The 18,895-nt window shown below is 39.9% G+C and overlaps 1 protein-coding gene across 1 annotated transcript; it reads left to right on the top strand.

The window, feature by feature from the left end:
• Positions 1 to 1,849: 1,849 nt before the first annotated feature.
• On the top strand, positions 1,850 to 18,873 carry miga1 (mitoguardin 1). Its single transcript, XM_063461715.1, has 16 exons — positions 1,850 to 1,939; positions 3,643 to 3,799; positions 6,458 to 6,629; positions 7,873 to 7,991; positions 10,333 to 10,465; positions 10,615 to 10,751; positions 12,510 to 12,633; positions 12,845 to 12,939; positions 14,036 to 14,145; positions 14,304 to 14,376; positions 15,288 to 15,374; positions 15,470 to 15,568; positions 15,662 to 15,796; positions 15,908 to 15,961; positions 16,123 to 16,239; positions 16,788 to 18,873. Exons 2-16 carry the CDS (start codon positions 3,701 to 3,703, stop codon positions 17,004 to 17,006), a joined length of 1,773 nt encoding a protein of 590 aa, XP_063317785.1. The 5' UTR covers positions 1,850 to 1,939; positions 3,643 to 3,700; the 3' UTR covers positions 17,007 to 18,873.
• The last annotated feature ends 22 nt before the right edge of the window (positions 18,874 to 18,895 follow it).

Raw genomic sequence — 18,895 nt, 5'->3', positions numbered from 1 at the left:
AAAGCAAATATTAATTATCTTTTGAGCCTAGTGATCCGCTCTTATCAATATTGAGGATCAGATGTGATGGGACAGTTATGGACTGTTAGAGAAAAAACTACCAGCGTCTTTAAACTTATTACAGTTCACTTACATGAAGGACAAAATGGGTAGCAATAAAGGAAAAAGAATGATTTAAAGACAACATGCCCTGTAATAAACCCATCCCAAGCGCCATCTAGTGTTTTCATAGTGAAGAAATCCCCTCTGCATGGATCCAACCACCCCAGAGTCACCAGTAGAAAAGCTCCACTATCAGATCGCGCTCCAGTGGCACCATCTAATGTCCCAAAATGTTCTTATAAATGGATTATAAACATTAATGAGCGGTTATGTTACAGTGTGATGCTCATACAGCTGGACTGCTAAGTACTTCAACTGTGTTGCTGTCCACTTCTTTTTGGCTAAGCAAATGATGAAGATTGTTATTATTATTTTACAGCTTTACAAAAATAGCAAAAACCAAAACATGGCGATAGAAATATATGATTATACAATTGATTCAATGCAAAGATAATAACCCAAAAGGTAGAGAGTTATTATACCACCACGTTTCACACAGCATATTATGAATGAGAACAGATTTCTTAAAAAATAAAAATAAAAAAGATTAAACACATACCAAAGAAAATAATACATTAAGAATAAATTAATCAACAAGTTAAGAGACATTTGGAGAAACTAAACCAGAGCAAGGCTGCTTTTTCTGATGGCATCAGCCCCAAAGTTCTATCTATGATCCCGAGTCTGTGTGATAAGGCGGCCTTTTGTGGCTGGATTTACAGTGAGGAAGACCAAAAACACACTCCTTTAATCCATGGCCTCTCCTACAACCTTTAAATAGTGTCCGGATCCCAGGGAAACATTTGCCCAAACACCCTGGAAAGGACACCGAAAAGACAGGTGAGTAATCATGTCTTAACAGCAACTTCTTTGCACCAACCTTTACCTTTAGACTTTGCACACACATTTGCATAAGTTTTCCTCAACAGTAGACCTTATTTGCTCCCAGTAACAATTCTTTCCTCCTCACAGACAGCCACCACACTTATTGATGAGGAGCAGCTGTGCAGGACCTGGAACAACAGGCTGATTTTTGTGTTGTGGTCTGGTAGTATTTCTTATCTCATTTCAGTGATAATCATTCTTTAGTTTTTTCATTTATTCATCATTCCATTTCCTCGGGTTATTCCATTGATAGATGACTTTGAAAGGCACAACTTTTCCTTTCTAATAATAATATATATATAATATAGTGGATACATTAAAAAGAGGATGTTGAACATGGAGCTGCCAGGCAGGCAAAAAAGAGGAAGTTTTGTAGTTGTAGAGGCTTGGTGTGACAGAAGACCATACAGGGGATAGAATGAGATGGAGGCAGACTGATCCACTGTGGTGACACCTGAAGGGAGCAGCAAGAAGAAGAAGAAAATTTTCATGTTTATCGATTACTAATTAATTTTGTTTGTACGACTTTTAAACATGAATATGGGGAAACTTTGTCCATCCCGGCTTAGAATTCAGTACATTTTGTAAAGATTAAAATCACACTTTTTTTAAATTAACGTTTGATTCTTTGTTTTCCTCTTTATTTTTCTTATTTTCTTTATTGTAATTTTCTCTCTCACTTACGTCGATAAACTAAAAGATCGTCTCCAATTAAACAAAAACTTTGTCTTGATATTTCTGTTAATATTTCTGATAGATACATGTAGTTATCTGTAGTGTATGCAGGCACACCGCAAGAGGGCGCAAGGAGCCCACAGTCACGTTGAGCGCGAACATGCTTTTATTTTGAAAATCCAGGCTGGTGCTAGAGTCCTTCACTGTGCGGCAGCCGAGGTCAGCCCGAGGACCAAGTGAAACAGTGGAGCTGTGTCTGCGGAGGAATATTAAAAAGGTACCGCTGAATTCATGTATGCTTTCATGTTGTCCCATTCAGCTAAGAGATGAGCTCGAGTTTGTCTGTCACAGTGTTTATTTTCAGCTAGTTTAATAGATTTAGCTAACCCCGGTAGCCGTTATTAGCCTTGTTAGCCGTTAGCTCTTCGGGTTGGCGTTTCTTAACCATGTGCTTATGTGATTATCCATACCGGTGTCAGCGTTTTGCCCCAGTGAAAACACTTTAGATGCTCCTGGGGGGGATCTTGTTGTGTCTTGTTTGCTATATAAACTTACTGAAGAGGAAGATAAAATCCGTTAACATTTAAATTAATATCATAATTAATATAAAAATACGCAAGTCGATTCAGAATAGATGAGAAATAAAGCATTAATTAATTAAAATAAAAACAAAAATACGTAAGGACTCTTATTAATGTAGAGTCCGAAGGCTTTTTATGTTAAAACTATATAACATTAAAGAGTTTTCCTTTGCTTACCTAGACTTTTTAAAGTTATGGGTTTTTTTGGGAGATTTTTTTTTTTCTTTTTTTGAGAAAATCACAAGGGTGTTTTACCTCTGTTATTGCAGTTTCAGGCTCTCAGATGCACTCTCATACTTCTGACAAACATAACCCTTACACAAGCAAACTTTATACATCTACGACTAACAACGAGCACTGTGTGAGGCTCAGGCTTGGCTTTAAATGGCTGGATCGTCCAGCTGTGAGCGTCTTGTGCAGACTTAGACTTGGCTGTTAGATGGAAGTGTGCATATTTAATTAAGTAATGCAAACAGTTTTCGTTTTTTACCTCAATGTTATTAAAATTGTTACAGTCCTCAAAGTAAACGGGGGTTGATTAAAAAAAAAAATCCAGGAATTTAGCCCTTATAACTAATTAAGTACAAGAGATAAACACATGAAGCTTTCTAGGTTTAGAAACACTTTCTCAGCTTTTTAAAAGCTGTAAGAGAATCAGTTTTGCACCCAGCCAAAGTGCACACTCTAAAGCCAAAATCAACAAATTATAGCTTCGGTGTCATGGGATATTTCATGGTTTCAGCAAAAGTACACAAATTCAACTTCTCGGTACTCCAAATGTGTTGTCTGTTTTTTCGATATTTCACTGAATAAAGTTTCTTTTGGCTAAACCTTTAAAGGGCGACCACCCTAAACAAGTTGTATCATGTGAAATATCTTCTTTTTACCTACATTGTGATAACAGGCTCACCTTATAGCCTAGATCTGTGAGCAGTATTTGGCTTTAGATTGTGACACTTTGACTGGGTGTAAACGTGATTTGGTGGTTGTTTTTAACCGAGCTTAGAAGGTGTTTTTCAACCCTGAGAATTTCATGTAATTTCAAGTAATTTTCCATGGCTACATGTACAAAGGATGAGCTGATTCTGAGAGGGTCGGGATCAGATTGGACTTGTTTTGTTTTAATTAACCGACACCACTGCATCTGATACATTTCACAGGCTTTTCTTTCATGGCAATCCTCTAGTGTGCGATGTTTAAGAATGAAAGTTTGCATGTTATCAGGCTTTTTTCTCCTGACTTTTAATTATATATTATGCGGTTAAAACTGGCTGCTCACTCACTTTAAGCAAGGTATTCCTAGCAGTGCATACAGAATACCAACAGCTTTGTGTATTAGTGTCATTATATCCCCTTCCTGAGCTTCCAAGGTTAAATCCCTTAATGTCATCCTCTGCAGCTTCCACAGAGCGGTGTCGTGGATAAGGGAGCTGCCAAGTCATGGGCAGAGCGTCACAATGACACATGAGACCCTCACGAGCTCACAGCTGTCCATGAAGACTGCAGCTCTGCGTATGGTTGACTTGCCGCTGTCTGTCTACAGCTCCCTGACACAGGTGAGGATGCTTTTCAACGTGCTCCTAGCAGCTATCAGAATATCCACACTGCATGGTTTACAAGAATGAATTATTTATTCACTTCATATTAGAAGTGAATACATATTGGAACTATATATAGACTATTCACTTTCTTTTGACCTATATTGCCACTTTTTTTTAAATTTAATTGATTAGTGTAGTAAGAAATATTTCTATTAAGAGGAACGCACTGTGAGAGGATTTGAAAATGCCTTGTTTATCCTTTTCCTTTAAAACCTGATGAGATGAGCCAGCAGCTGTGTTTACATGTGAACGTTTACCACCTGTTTGAGGAGTTTAGTTGTTCGGCTAAAGGCTTCGTGTGATGGAGAGATACTGAGCAGCTCGGCCAGTTTTCTAGCAAATGTGTTTCAAAGCATGCTGGTTTTAAACTCTAAGAAGCTCATGCAAACTTCTTTTCCTGAACTGAAGATCTGAAAGTTCTTATAAAACCAATTTATGCAGAACTCCTTAAACAAGTTAAGAATGACTTCTGTTACATTTACAAAAATGTGAAGTAGTAGTTTGCATGTCAGTATTTTAGGTGTTTTCCCCCCAGTTTCACTTTCTTTCTTGGTCCTTGTGGCTGTAGGGTGTTGAATGCCTGGTATTTCTCTTCATTTACCCACATAAACACATGTTATTGTGTTTATGCAGAAGGCGACAGTGTTTGTGTGGCCTGAGTCACATAGCAGATCTGATATGATTAGAATATTCTGGTTGGAACATGCCTGACACGTGATGGCAGCGGTTATGAATACAGCTTGTACAAGCACTGGCAGCACTATTCAGTCATCCCAGTCCATTTAGTGACCTTTTAAAAAGTCAATATTATGGCTGTTGTCATACCTACTGAGTTGTTGAGAATTTGCAGCAGCTACGTCTGTGTGTCTAAATATAAACGGAGAGGGCTACAAACACTATCTGAAATTGATTATTTAACATTTACGTGACAGGCGGATGGCGGGTCGTCTGCGCTGCCTCATATTACCTCAGTATCCGTTATACTTTGAGGCATGCGTCCTCAGTTAACTTCTCATCTGGCAGACAAGTGTTGCACTGAATGCAGCTCCTTCCTTTCCATCTTTCACAAGTTGTATAATGCTATAAGATTATGGCAAAAATTATAACGCCGATTACCTTGGGCAGTACTTGGGCAGAAAAATGTACTAATCTTTGGAAACATTTTGGATTTATTTAACTTAAAAATGGCTAACAGAGGATTTCCTTGAACTTTCATTAAATCGAGGATGATTGAGAAAGTAGAAATCGTCAATGGATTGGTTATTTATTTAGCCCTAAGTACGTATTTGGGGGGGCTAAAAAAAACAGAACAAGAACAACATTGAAAAGTAGAAAATTATCGTTTATCTCCATGATCTTTTTTTTTTTAATCATTTCTGCAAGCCAGAGTTATAATTTCATTCAAATAATTTTTTTTCTTACAGCCCTATAATATTATTGTGACTGTTGAAACGCACAAACAAACTTGGGATCAATTTTTAGATGTTGGGATCAGTATTCCATCTTTATGTTTTATGTTTGTTGGGTTTGTTTGTTTGTTTTTAAGGCTGTAACAGTTCTGCTGTTTGGTTTGGTGTGTCTTTATGAGAATGATTAACAAAAACAGGGAAGGGAAATGCGTTTTCACCGCAGGCTTAGTAATTTTATCTTGATTGGATTTTGAAGAAAAACAATATACTTCATAAAAAATAAACTATTCATTGTATATTCCAAAAAATTCATCAACTGAACACTCTTTAAACATCGCACTGCCTTGCTTTAACTGGACATGAACAGCTACACATGGGAAGTACTGGAAAGTGGAACCGTGACATGATATTGTGGACATTTGTCGTGGTTTTAGACTTGTAACACCCTTGACACACTCTGTTATTTCTAAAGGGTAGTTTTACCTGTAGGGCGTAGTGTATAAAAGGCAGCTGGTTGCTTTCGGTTTGGGATGGTGTCGTTGGGTGTGTTGTGATGTTTTTGCACGGCGTCTGTTTGTTTTATCTCGTTCTCCTGACTGATTGTCAGAAATGTCAGCGTGACTGTTAGACCTGATCTTCTTACTGTAGAGGGGAAAATATGTTTTTGCTGTTACTTTTTTTTATATACTTTTGACATTTTATTGTATATATGATACTTTAAGATAAAGTTTTAAAATTATAACACAATGCCATCTGCTAATAATGGGCAGGGTTGTATTCATGAAAACAAAAGAGGGAAATCTATCAATTGAAACAGAACTAAAAATGGAGCATCTAATCAAACGAATTTATCCTTTCCGTCATTTCATAATTATTTTGTCTATTTATTCATCTTTGTTTTTGTATTTTCCAATGTTTATGTTCTTCTAGAAAAGGCTTTTGTCCCTGTGTTGTATATAAAGAGGTCCTCGGTATGTGTCGATTCATTTTTAATCTGTATGCTCACAAAAAAGGTTATGATTCTTTTACAAAGTACAGGATGAAAAGCTGCCGGAAAACACAGACTTTAAATGATTAAAATCTGCATGTGATGCAGTGCACATACTGACGACGTACATAATTTAAAAAAAAACAAAAAAAACCCAAAACATTTGGGGTGTATGAAAATCTAAGTTGTTGCTCTTCTTCTCTTTCTTTTCTCCAGGTGAGCGTCAGCACAGACACCAAGAAACTGGTGGTTGCCACTGCCTTTGGTGCTGTCTCCCTCCTCTTCCTCGCTCGCCGCTTCCAGAGGAGGAAGGGCAGAAAGAAGGTTCAACCACAGCACTGGGAGCAGGCTGGTTTAGAGTTTCACCCCCCGGCCGCAGGAGAGAATGGTAAGATCTCCTCACATTGATTTAATTCTTTCCTCTTCAACCAGCAGCTCACTGGCCTGTGATCTCCATTCAGTGTCAGCCCAGTTACTGGTGTGTGATGTAACAAGACTGACGTGCGAGGCCACTCCTGTATTACTTTGAACTGTAAAAGGCAGGCTCTAGATAAATGGTTTAACTCATTTAATCTCCTCCAGGAAGATTAGAGTCCTAAAGAGAACTTAAAAGAAACGAGGAATTAAAGGAAGTCAGCTGAGCAGTTTAAGAGAGCATGTCCTTTCTTTTTGATACAATAGATTTAGTGGGTTCATAGTGTATAGCTTTACAGCATCACCCAAGAAGCTAATGATCCCGGGTTTGGTCCTGGGAGGAGTAAAAACGTTTCCAAATCAAACATGCAGACTTATCTGCTGTGGTCAGCCCGTTTTGAATGAGCGAGCAGCCAAAAGTAGTTTTAGGTTTAATAAAGGGAAAATGTTTACAGAGGTTTTAACAATGACAGGAGAATATCTTTGCAAACCTGATTTCATTCTGGGAACATCCACTAACCCAACACTCATGCTGGGTTTCTGACAGAGAAGTTGGTTGAGCTGATACAGTACAGTTTAATGCTGCACAGTCCACCGGCTGATCACTAATTTGTGCTGTGGCACAGAAAGAACAGCGGAGCTGCTTCTGTGCTATATGAGCACAGAGAGAGGCTTCAGGGCGTTTATTCCCCATTTACAGCATGAAGTAAAATAATGTGAAAAACTAGAGGGCATTGATTTTTATTTTCTTTAGTAACTATAAGCTACCTACTTGATTGTTTAGCAATGGGTCTGTTACCCTCAGGTCTGTTTATTGTAGCACGAAAGTTAAATTAAATGTTGGCATCTATCTGATATCTGGATTGTTGGCATCCACAGTCAGCTGAGTATTTGCTGACACATCTATTTCTCTTGCAAAGACCTTTTGAACAGGCGTTCTCAACAAGCTTCCTGTCTGATGCCTTTTCTCCACCTTTGTCCCCACTGGGCCTTTCACTGTATCACTGTGTGTAAATCAAAGCACACCTTTGTTTGCTGTGTTTGAATCAAATTGGCAAAAAATGGCTTCAACAGAGTTAATTATTAAAATACCATGGAGGCTTTCCATAAAAAGTTACCCAGATGTTAAATTTGACATGTCCACTGTGTAATCCTGCTATTATAGTCGGATCTTTCTGTGAAACCTCATCTCTGAACTCTCATCTTTATCTTCTCAGATAATACGAGCCAAAACATCACGCTCTCCCTCAACTCCAAGAATGGCTACTCCTCTGATCTGGTTCTCAAGGCAGGAGGTTACAGGAAGTTGTCTGGATCCGTCATGAGCCTGGCTTCGGTAAGATAAGAGCACGGAGTGTGTTTAGACTGCATTTAAAGATAAATTTTATCTAAAATGACAAAACCAGGAGACATGATGCAAAAATATTTATGTGATACTACCTGGAAAGCTCTTAAATTAAAGAAGAAAACTTAACTTGTTTATGTTTTGTGTTTGACATGTTTTTGTTCATATACTCCTAAAATCCACAAACCAGAGGTGGTGAATATTTACTGCCTTTAGGACTCATGATGATTTCTTTATTCCTTAAAACATAACATGCAGGAGTACTAAAGCAACCACTGAAAATAAAGTTTAAGTTTATTCTTTGAGTAAGCTTCAGGACCTGAAAGGCACATCATCACTCAGGATTAAATAACCCTTAGTGGGCATTAATAATAAAAGCAGAAGTTAAGTGGGCTCTGTCTTCATTTTTTCATTAACTTGGTGAAAAAACAGAAAAAAAAAACTGAGCGTCCCTGGTCTCATGTTCAGAAGAACAGGGAACCTTAAATTATACGGTGAACCTTTAAGTATTAGCAGGGCTCTAGAGTGCGACCAAATTTTTCCGTGGTGCGACTAAAGAAAAACATTTGGTCGCACCGGTGCGACCAACTGTTACCAACACTTGGTCGTACCTGTTTGGGTAACAAAAAAAAAATCTCTGCAACTCCGTGTGGTCAACAACAGACACACATTATGCCCCTATCGTGGACTAAACCAATCAGAGATAGTCAGGGGCGGGACCTCTCTGATTGGCCGTGGTCCAGTGGAAAGTGCAGGTAGAAGAGGGAGGTGAGTAGCTTTAATAAGGCGATATCAATTCATTAACGGATTCCACACAAAGACGTAAACACAGAGCGACCCGACGCATCAGAATCAGCTTTGTCTTTCTCGGCTTTCTCACCAGACGGCCCGCAGACGGACACGCTGTCGGAGCTTAGCGATTCTGATGCGTCGGGTCGCTCTGTGTTTACGTCTTTTTGCGCTGATTCTGAGCTGCAGGTTTTGTCTCTCCAACCAAAATTCGCCGAGCCAGCAGCAAAAGAAGCAGCAAACTACGCTTCACATTTGATCAATGTCGTCATGAATTCCCTCTGACTTTTGCTGTTTTGCTTCCCCATGATAAAAATTACACTTCCTACACAGTTCCCTGTGTGTACTTCAAGAACAGTTTCCCGTCTCAAATCTGTTTTCTGGATTATTCATTCGCTTATTACCCACCAGTCTACCGTTGTTTACAGCGCTGTCTTTTTCTTTTTTCATGTAAATGACGTCCGACAAGAAAGCCTAATTTCTGCTGTTCAATACTGAAGAAATTTAAACTTCTTAAAATTATGCAAAATTGCAGAATATTGCAGAATATTTTTAAGGTTATCTGTTATAAAAAGCCAGACCAGGAAAATCTCCTTCATGTTTTTCTGTGTTTTATTGTCAGTTACTTTGACACAAAGGCATCTACTGTGATGTTCACAATTCTGATGAAGTCTCACATGTATCAGTACTGATAAATGATCAGAATTATAATATTTCTGACTGTCTGAGGCTAAATTGAATCGAATCAGGACTTTGAGAACCGGAACTGAATGGATTATAGAAATCAGTGATGATACCCAGCTCTAGTGAGCAGCCTAGGCCTGACAGAAGTGGATGTAGCTGTGGGTAATAAGAAAAGATGAAAAGAACTATTGATAACTTTTGTGTTAAGTTAAGGCCTGATCTGTCTGAAATTCATAGCCAGCTCTGACACAGTGCCATCAATCTTTGAATGCTGAAAAAGCACAGTGTATCCAGAAAACACACTTCATGCTGCAATAAATGCACTGCCCAAGTGTCCCCTCTCCCCACTGCCTTTCAGCAGCAGGCAGTGGCAAACAGGTCATCAGAGGAGGCCAAGCTGATGATTAAGTTTAACATTTTCTACAATATTGACAAAGCACTTTAAGCACAAGATTGTTAGTTAATAATTTAGAAATGAATATTGTCTGTATGGACTTCCCCCCAAAGAAGGTGCACATGTAAAACTGCGGTGTTAAGCGAAGCGGTTGAAAAATTTGAGTGCGCCTAACTTTTGTGCCGGTACGCCTAACTTTTGTGCCGGTACGCCTAAATTTTTTAAGTTAGGCGTACCGGTGCGCCCATGTCAAAAAGTTAGTCTAGAGCCCTGATTAGATGCTGTAAACAGTATTTACTAATGATGTGTTCTTTTTAGGTGGTGCCTATGTAGGATCATTAACTGTGTAACCAAAAACACATTAAATTAATGTAATGTCTGTTTAATTTCGTCATTTCCAGTCTTGTATTAGTAAAACTTGTTGATGTTTGTTCAACTTTGTTCTGCTTTTGTGTTTTTGTACAGGTAAAAAGCTTGAACTCATCCAGCAGCAGTACCTGCGCAAATGACTCCACCTGTTGGGACGGAGTGGAGGATGCTGACAGTTGCAGTGTGCTCAACTTACCTGTAACCACACCTGAAAACCTGTACCTAATGGGTAAAGAAACCTCTGTGTACTATGTACCAGTATCCAGTAATACTGTTTGAATGTACTGTAATAGTTTTTGGTGGGTTGCAGTGTTTAAAATTGGAGGTGCTGAGTCATTGATTGCTTTAGGAGACTCAGTCTGTGTGTGTTTCTCTCAGGTATGGATTTATTCGAGGAGGCCCTGCGGCGGTGGGAGGAGGCGCTGACATTCAGGAGCAGGCATGCTGAGGACGATGCAAGCTGTGCCTCAGTCAAAACGGGAGCTGGAGACACCATTGCTGAGCAGAGCATGGAGGTGAGACAAACACTCCATACAGGTCTTATTGCAGACTGTAGCCAAAAAAAGAGAAGCACAGTCTGAGTGCAAATGGTATCAAGGGGCCCAAAGTGCACCGTGTAAAGATTCCCTACACCCTTACACAACCACCAGCAGCAGCAGCAGCTTGTGGGGACGATGGAAGATGTATGTTGTTGACATGAAATTCTTCATCTTTGATGACAGGTGTACACAGCAGGTGTGGTGCAAACTACTGAGACCAAAATTTCCCCCAATTCGGAAGAATTATTCTACTGATACTTTGACTGATTACATAAGTGTATGACTGAGTAGAAAAGAGGTCCAACCATCCATTCGGGTCCATTTCACAGAAATCCCCCAGAGCTCCCTATGAGCACAGAGGTTTTCCCAAACCAGCTGAGAGAGACATAATCTCCTCCTTTGGCCGTGCCTAAAACGCTTCACCTAAGAAGCGTCTGAGTTAAATCCCCAGACCATGTCAGCTGGCTCCTGACTTGCAGAGCTCTCACCCTGTCTCTAAGAGTGTACTCATATTTAAAAAATATTGCCTTGTACCGTCACTCTTCCTCACTTCTGCAACCGGCCTGCTTTCACATTGATCTTAACGAGGCCCAAGTATGCTTCAGTTTGTTTTGCCATCTCAGCTCTCCTCTTTTAAGCTCCCTTGCTATTTCTTACATGCATTTACGGCACAGCTTGAAAGGTCCTCTTGGAGAGCACAACTAGGTTCATAATTTTATGCATGCTGTGGATTAATTGGAGCATTTTTAGAAGCCCCGATCTCTCTCATGCCTCATAGATTTGCTCAGAAAGACAGCAGTTTTCCATGAAGTTGAGGAAGCGTTGGAGTTGTGTGCTTGAGCGTAGTTGGTGATCATGCCGTGTCATCATGTCATAGCGCAGAATGCAGCGATCAACCTAGTGGAAGGAGGTTAACTTTGATTAACCTCCATGCTCTGACACGGTACAGATCAGTTAGTGAGAGTCCAGACATCCTGTGGAAAAAGTAAACCAGTAAAATAAGTGGGCTCTTCATTTTTAAAATGACTTTTGTAGAATTGCCATAAAATACCTCTTTTGGCGCAACATGCAAATAGCTCATATGTGTTTTCTTTTTTTGTTTAACCAAAAAAGAAAACGGTTGCATAACATCTGTCTGATACCAAACAGTAGATGTATTGATTCACATCCCACCAACATTTTCTGTGCTCTGTTCTTTAGTACCAGAGGAAGGTAGAGTTTAGAGATTATGCTGCCCACAGACACAATGCAGATGAGACTACAGGTCGCTAACTACAGGAATAACCAGCACTGACAGCCCACCTGTGTGTCAGAGTTTGGATTGCATAACAGCACACTAATTGGGTCTCTAACGAGATTGGAGGGGTTTTGAATCAGTAGTTAAGCCTGCACCCAAACACAGCTTGGGCTGCAGCTTTGACTTGTGTCAAGGAAAGCCAGTACGATCTAATGCGTTTTTAAAGCTACTTAGAAATGAGGTCACACGAGATTCCCAAGAAAGAGCTGCAAATACTCTTTTAAAATAAGAAAAAATGCTATTTTCTACATTTTACGTTGGTATACTGAACAAATTTTCAAGAATCTGATATTTTTTAAGTCTCAAACCAGCAGCTTAACCTGATGGTTTGCACAACTCTTATCTAGTACGCCTGAGAACTCGGTTATCCCTACCGAAATTAAGACAAATCTTTACATTCTGATGAGTCAAGTTTCTGTGATTGTTTGTGTGTTCAGGACGTCATCAGCGCAGAGTTCATCCACAGGCTGAAGGCTCTGCTGCACAGGGCTTACCGCCTCCAGGAGGAGTTTGAGGGAGTGTTGGGGATGTCAGAGCCCTCATCCCACAGCAGCAGCCAGGGTGAGTCACTGAAGCATTATGCAGTTCCTTTTTGTCCAACACAGAAAAATAGGCACAGCAGTAAAAGACAGTGTGAAGCAAAGCAGGAAGCCAGTGCGCATATATAATTTTGTGTGTGTGAGCAGGTGTGTTGGAGGACTTTTTTTCTTCTTCTTTTTTTAAAAATTGTAAATATATGTGTGATGATTCCTATTCTGTTTCCCTTACACAGTGGCAGACATTTTGTCCAGAGAAGAGTTAGATGACGCCTGTCTGAGGGACAGCATCAGCATCGCCTCCACTGACTCGTTTGTGTCTGCAGCTGAGGTAACAGAAGCACTCCTCTTCACTCTGTGAACGCCACCAAATCCTCCCATTAACACCTCTGGAGTTCTTCTTCAGTGCTTTTTTCTGTCAGTTGTTTTCTGTGAAGGGTAAAAAAAAAAATCAGTCTTGATATTTTGCTTTTGGTTGCAAGGACAAGTATTAAAAAAAATTAAAAATACAGCATTTAAAAAAAAAAAAAAAAAAAAAAGAAGAAGAAAATTTTGGTTCAGTAAAAAAAAATCTCATTTAGATTTCTTTCAAATTTACATTTCCTTCATTTTAAAGAACAAAAAAGCAGGAAGGAGTAATTCAAACATACGTTTTTGTTTATATAAATTCTGAATTGGTTTCTTTCTATTCAGGAGTTTATCATCACCTTTGTAAAACATGAAAAACAAACGCGACTTGTCACAAATCAGGAGATCCTGCTTCGGTTAGTTAACCACAGCACTTTGTTCACAGCCATGTGGTTTGGGAACAAAGCATGAGGAGAGGAGGTGAAATCAGGAAACGTCTTAAACTAAAAGTGTCTGAACCTTTAAAGCTCCGACTGATTCGCAGCAGGAGTTTGACTCAGGAAGCTTTGCTCTTCCTCTGGGTTCACCAGCCGGTGTTTACCAGTTCTCTGTTTATCGCCTTTACTCATTAAGTCTCAGTGGGGGCTCAAGGTGCTACTGGCGCACTTGAACCACATATCACTAAAATAAACTGGTTCTTAAGAATCACTGGTGGTGTGTTTACAGAGTGTACAAGCCAAGTTTACACACCAATGACTTTAACACCCTCCCTGCAGAAAGATAACGATGCTTTACAAGGATTGTGTGTTAAACATCCTTTTAGAAATGGCAATTAAATTATTAGCAGCGTTTTTTTCTGGCGTGGGCAAAGTTTATGCATTAATATTAGTTTCTTAATAATAATTCTTAATAAAAATGATGTTTGTATTTCACCATTTCTTGTTTTTGGTTTCAACTCTGAATCTTTTTTTTTTTTTCCATGAGGAAACATGCAGACAATAAAACATTGTGAATAACAAGATCTTATGTACCCTTCATTGTTCAGTCCATGATGCCTTTGCTATCTGTCTCCACCTCAGATGTCCGAGCACAGAGAGCTGAGGAGTGTTTTCACTCTGGGACATCACCCTTTGTATGAGGAGGCGCTGAAGATGGCTGAGGATGGCAGTATCTCCTGCAGGGTGCTGCGGTAATCAGACATTAACACATGTCGTATAGAAGACAGTCAGAGAAACTGATCGTCCCACTGTGAAATTTGATGGCATAACAGCATGAAATTTCTTATTTTGTTCTCCTGATCGTCTCCTGGCAGTTAAATGAGATGTTTCTCTTGATTTTCACTCTCAGAACTGAGATGCTGGAGTGTCTCGGGGACTTGGATTTCCTGGCTAAGCTGCACTGTGTGCGGCAGGCGTGGCAGGTACGGTTCAGTAAGATGGTGCTCACCAAAGACTGTATGCTAAGATGAATGATAGTCTCCACTTCTGATGCACAACAGTAAAACTAAAATATTGTGAAGGAGAAGTAATTTGGTCCAGACTGAGTTTGCCTGATGTGGATGTTTGCTGAAGGAGGGGGAAAAAGGGTCAGGTAGCTAGCTTTATGTTATCTGATCTGTTGTGCTTAATTCAGTTCAGTTTTATTTCACACAACAGTCGCCCCAAAGCACTTTATATTGTAAGGTAAAGACCCTACAGTAGTACAGTACAGAGAAAACCCCAACAATCAGACAAACCCCATCATGAGCAAGCAGTTGGTAAGAGTGGGAAGGAAAAACTCACTTTTAAGAGGAAGAAATCACCAGCAGAACCAGGCTCACACTCACAAAACGTAAAGAATATACTCATAGCTCATAAGACGTGTAATAGACCAGTGCTCTCAAACTACCGGGCAGATTATTAGGTGAAACTAAGGTGACAGGGTAACCCTGGCTTTGATCATGCAAACAGTCTCATTTAATTTCGTATGACTTTTATTATTTTTAGTATATAGTTTACTGTTGTTATTAGTGTTGTTATTAGGTAGTGTTTATTTTTTATAACCTGTTGTTTAAGATGTGCTATAGAACTTTGACTTGACTTGAATTAATAAGGTAAGATAAATGCTCCAATTAAAAATATTAAGGCATTTTTCCTGATTGCCTGTTGGGATATTTTGGCTTTATTCTCATTAGTGTTTCTGTGGACATTAAGAAGATGAACTAGCCAGAGAAACACTGCAGACCTCCTGCTCATTGAATTCCGGACCACAGTTGTAATTTTTGAACTGTAGATTATTATTCACTATGTATTGAAAATTAAAAATAATTAAAGAATTTTGTTTTGTCTGCAGCTCATTTTGTGTGACAGGACGACTTGGACATTTCTGGCCGACACAGGAAAGAAAATACTGTCTTCCATTATAGTCAAAGCACAAAAGGTAAAACTGAAAATACAGATAACAGATTTAGAAAATAATTTTTAAAAAATTGTATGAGCTGTTCTCCGCCTCACATGTTGCTGTTCGGTTTTCAGAGCCCAAAGAGATTTGAGGAAGTGTTTGAAGAGATGATTTCCTTCCTGGAGCACACAGAGCACTGGGAAAACACAGAATTGGAACTCGCCGCGCGGGGGGTAAGTGTGATTCTCTGACCTGTGATCCAACACGACTTAAATCGGTCGAACAGCGTTTTTCCTTTCTTCTCTTTGCTTGACATTCTTCACCAGGTGAAGCATCTAAACTTCTACGACATCGTGCTGGATTTCATTCTGATGGACTCCTTCGAGGACCTGGAGAATCCACCCATCTCCATCCAGAACGTGATCAACAACCGCTGGCTCAACAGCTCCTTCAAGGAGACAGTGAGTAAAACTACAAAATAGCACCCGCGTATGTATACATACCACACATGAAAGGCAAAGCAGTTAACACAAGTGAGTTTTCATTGAATCTGACATGTATTTGTTTCACAGGCGGTGGCATCAAGCTGTTGGTCAGTGCTGAAGCAGAAGAGGCAGCACATGAAGGTACGAGTCTGAGGTCCTTTAAAATCCACAGTAACAGGAGGGTGGCACTGGAGGAAATATCTCTTTACCTGAAATGTGATGTAGGGTTTGAAATTACTTATTTCTATAAATACAGAGATGAGCAGGTAGATCTGAACACCTCTGTGCTGTTTGTCTCTCAGGTGTCCGATGGCTTCATCGCCCATTTCTACTCCGTGTGTGAACAGATCAGCCCCGTCCTGGCGTGGGGCTTCCTGGGGCCAAAGGGCTCCCTGCATGATTTGTGCTGCTTCTTCAAGGTTAGAACATGAGGAACATCTGCGAGTGTCCTGTTTTAAACATGGACTGTTTTGTGTCAGTGGATGAGATTTAGACTAAATTTGGAACGAAAATGAGAATTAATCTTGTTCAACCACTGCTTTTAAACGAGTTTTTGTACTTAACTAAAAGTAAATGTAGTTGTGAAAAAATGAGTTCACTGAAATAAATGCTCCACAAACAGAAACGGTATTGTTTCCCAAAAAAATAGTTAGTTTGGTAAATCCGTTATTACAACCAGTCTGAGGAGGCTTTAGTGTAAGTTTATTGAGATTTGGGATGTTTGCAGGACTGGGAGTCAGCAGCCTTTTAAAACTGTTTGTATTGTAATATCTATTCTGAGATCCTTGAATCTGCCCCTGATTTTAAAAACCATATTATGATTAGGGAAAAGGAAAAAAACTAAAGAGCTTATACAATCTGAACCTCCCAGTCTTAACTCGTTCCCCCCTGGGGACAACATTTGACGACCTTCCTGCACCCTTAATGATGAATTTTGAGTTACTTATGAGTCCCGTTTCTCCTGCAGGACCAGGTGCTGCACTTCCTGAAAGACATCTTTGATCTGGATAAAGTGCGTTACTGCTCGGTGGAGAGTCTGGGGGACGACGTGCTCCAGCTGCTCCACCGACGCTCCGAACTGCTGCTCGCATACCTGGGAGCCGACTCTCTGCGGTACCTGAACGGGTGTAACTCACCACCGGTGCAGCTGGTTCCCAGCGCCCTGCTGGAGGCACGAGTGCAGTGAGAGACACGGCCAAGTCTTTAAATATTACACAAGTCAGTCCCAGCATTCGTTCAGGGGTGAGTTCACACCAAATGTTGGACCAAAGGAAACTGTAGGTGTGAGCTCACCTGCAGTCTGTGAAATCAACTCATTATGTCTCCCATCATGCCAGTGTCATGATGTCCAATGTCAGTGGATCCACGTAAACTGAACCAGCCGTCTGTCTTCAGGCATGCTCACGGTCTCTGGTGTGGCCTCCACTTCCTCTTCTTCTTATTCCCCTGGCCGCTTTTCAATGTGCCATAGCAGCGCTTTTAAAATGTTCAAAGACAACAGCAATAATATTTATTAAATATAAACTTGTGTAGTAATAAACTGAGGCAGGCTTGGAATCTGTTGCAGTAGGTGTTATGTTATGTAAATTGATGGAATTTTAATGCCATTAAGAGCAGTTTGTGAAAGAAGAGGTAATTTATTTTATTATACAGCAGACAGGTGCAGAGCTTATTTGTAGAAGTAGTGTCTGCATGCATTAATAGGTTAGTGATCGCTCTCACAGATGCGAGGACATGCTTTATGCCCAGAGCTGCTCTTCGCTGAACAAAGGGCCTCGGTTTAAGAGGTGGAAATGTGCTGAATAGGAGATAAAATGCAGCGATTCAGTTTCTTTACTTGAAAGGGGGAAAGTTTTGATTTTGGTTTTTTTGACACTACAAGCCACAGAACTTTTATGCAATATTAAAGTTTAGCACACAAAGCTCCCAAAGCCATTAAAATATTAAGTCGACACATCGCGACTGCACATCTGCCCAGCTGCTGTACAACTTGTGCCGCTCGGTTTTTCATGACGGGCAGAAACACAGAAAGCCTTATTGTAAATGCAAATATTCAAGCCTTGTGTTTGTCGCTGAATGTCAGCCCACAGTCTTCGTGTTTCCAATCATCCGAGAAGTTTTAAAAAAAATACTGTAGTGTATTAATGTCTGTCCTGCAGATCAGTTACTGTGTACAGAATATACACTGCATGCTTGTAGCTCAAGCTCCTACAGAAGTAGAAAATGTAGAGTCAAATCTGGAGTGTCAGTCTGCTGCAATCTCCAAATGTTGTCTTAAAAGTGGACATACTGTGCTCATTGCCGGTTCTGTATTATTCTTGCTCCCGACTGGTGTAGCTTTGCATGATTCAAAGTTCAAAATAATCCCCATTTGTCTGGTAATTGGTCATTAACTATTTATAATAAAAAAGAAATACAAGCTGAAGTAAGGTGAAGGTCAGCAGGATTGCATCAGCAAACGTTTTTTCCTGTCTATTAAAGTCTCATTGAGCCAGCCTGGTTTCATTCCTATCACTGCTCCACCAGCAGTCATTCCACATCTTACACTGTAACACATGGTATACTGCATTAAGTCAGATTTCATCTGATTGGCTTTCCCTCCCAGATGGGCGGGGCTGTTGTGCTCTCAGTCACCACATGCCTCAGATGACCATGTTGAAGAGAACTGCTCTCACTGATGACACATGGAGCCCAGAGGAGTGTGAAGGCTTCAGCTCACCAGGATTAGACAGACTTCAGTAACTTTAGCCATGATTAATGCAAAATCATCCACCACTGTAAAAAGAGGATAGGTCCACTTTCAAGTTTTGCATTTTAGTGTTCGCACACATGCAATGTAATAGATCACTGTGAGCACTTATCTCTTAAGCTGTGGACTTCTGAAATTCAAACATGAATATAGACTGGATGGAGACTGCTTTATGTTCTGATTTTTATTTTTCCAGACTAAGTCCAGAAAGGTTACAAGAAACGAGTGTTTGTTGTTGTTCAGCTGGGATCATATCATACAATGTTAATGTGTTTTGACTGACTGGTGAAATAAAGTTGATTGTGTGCAAACAAAGACTGATAATG

This window comes from Pelmatolapia mariae, linkage group LG18 (assembly GCF_036321145.2).
Source record: "Pelmatolapia mariae isolate MD_Pm_ZW linkage group LG18, Pm_UMD_F_2, whole genome shotgun sequence".
In the NCBI taxonomy this organism is placed as follows: domain Eukaryota; kingdom Metazoa; phylum Chordata; class Actinopteri; order Cichliformes; family Cichlidae; genus Pelmatolapia; species Pelmatolapia mariae.
The sequence above is the reverse complement of the archived record's forward strand: the minus strand, read 5'-3'. Positions and strand labels throughout refer to the sequence as shown.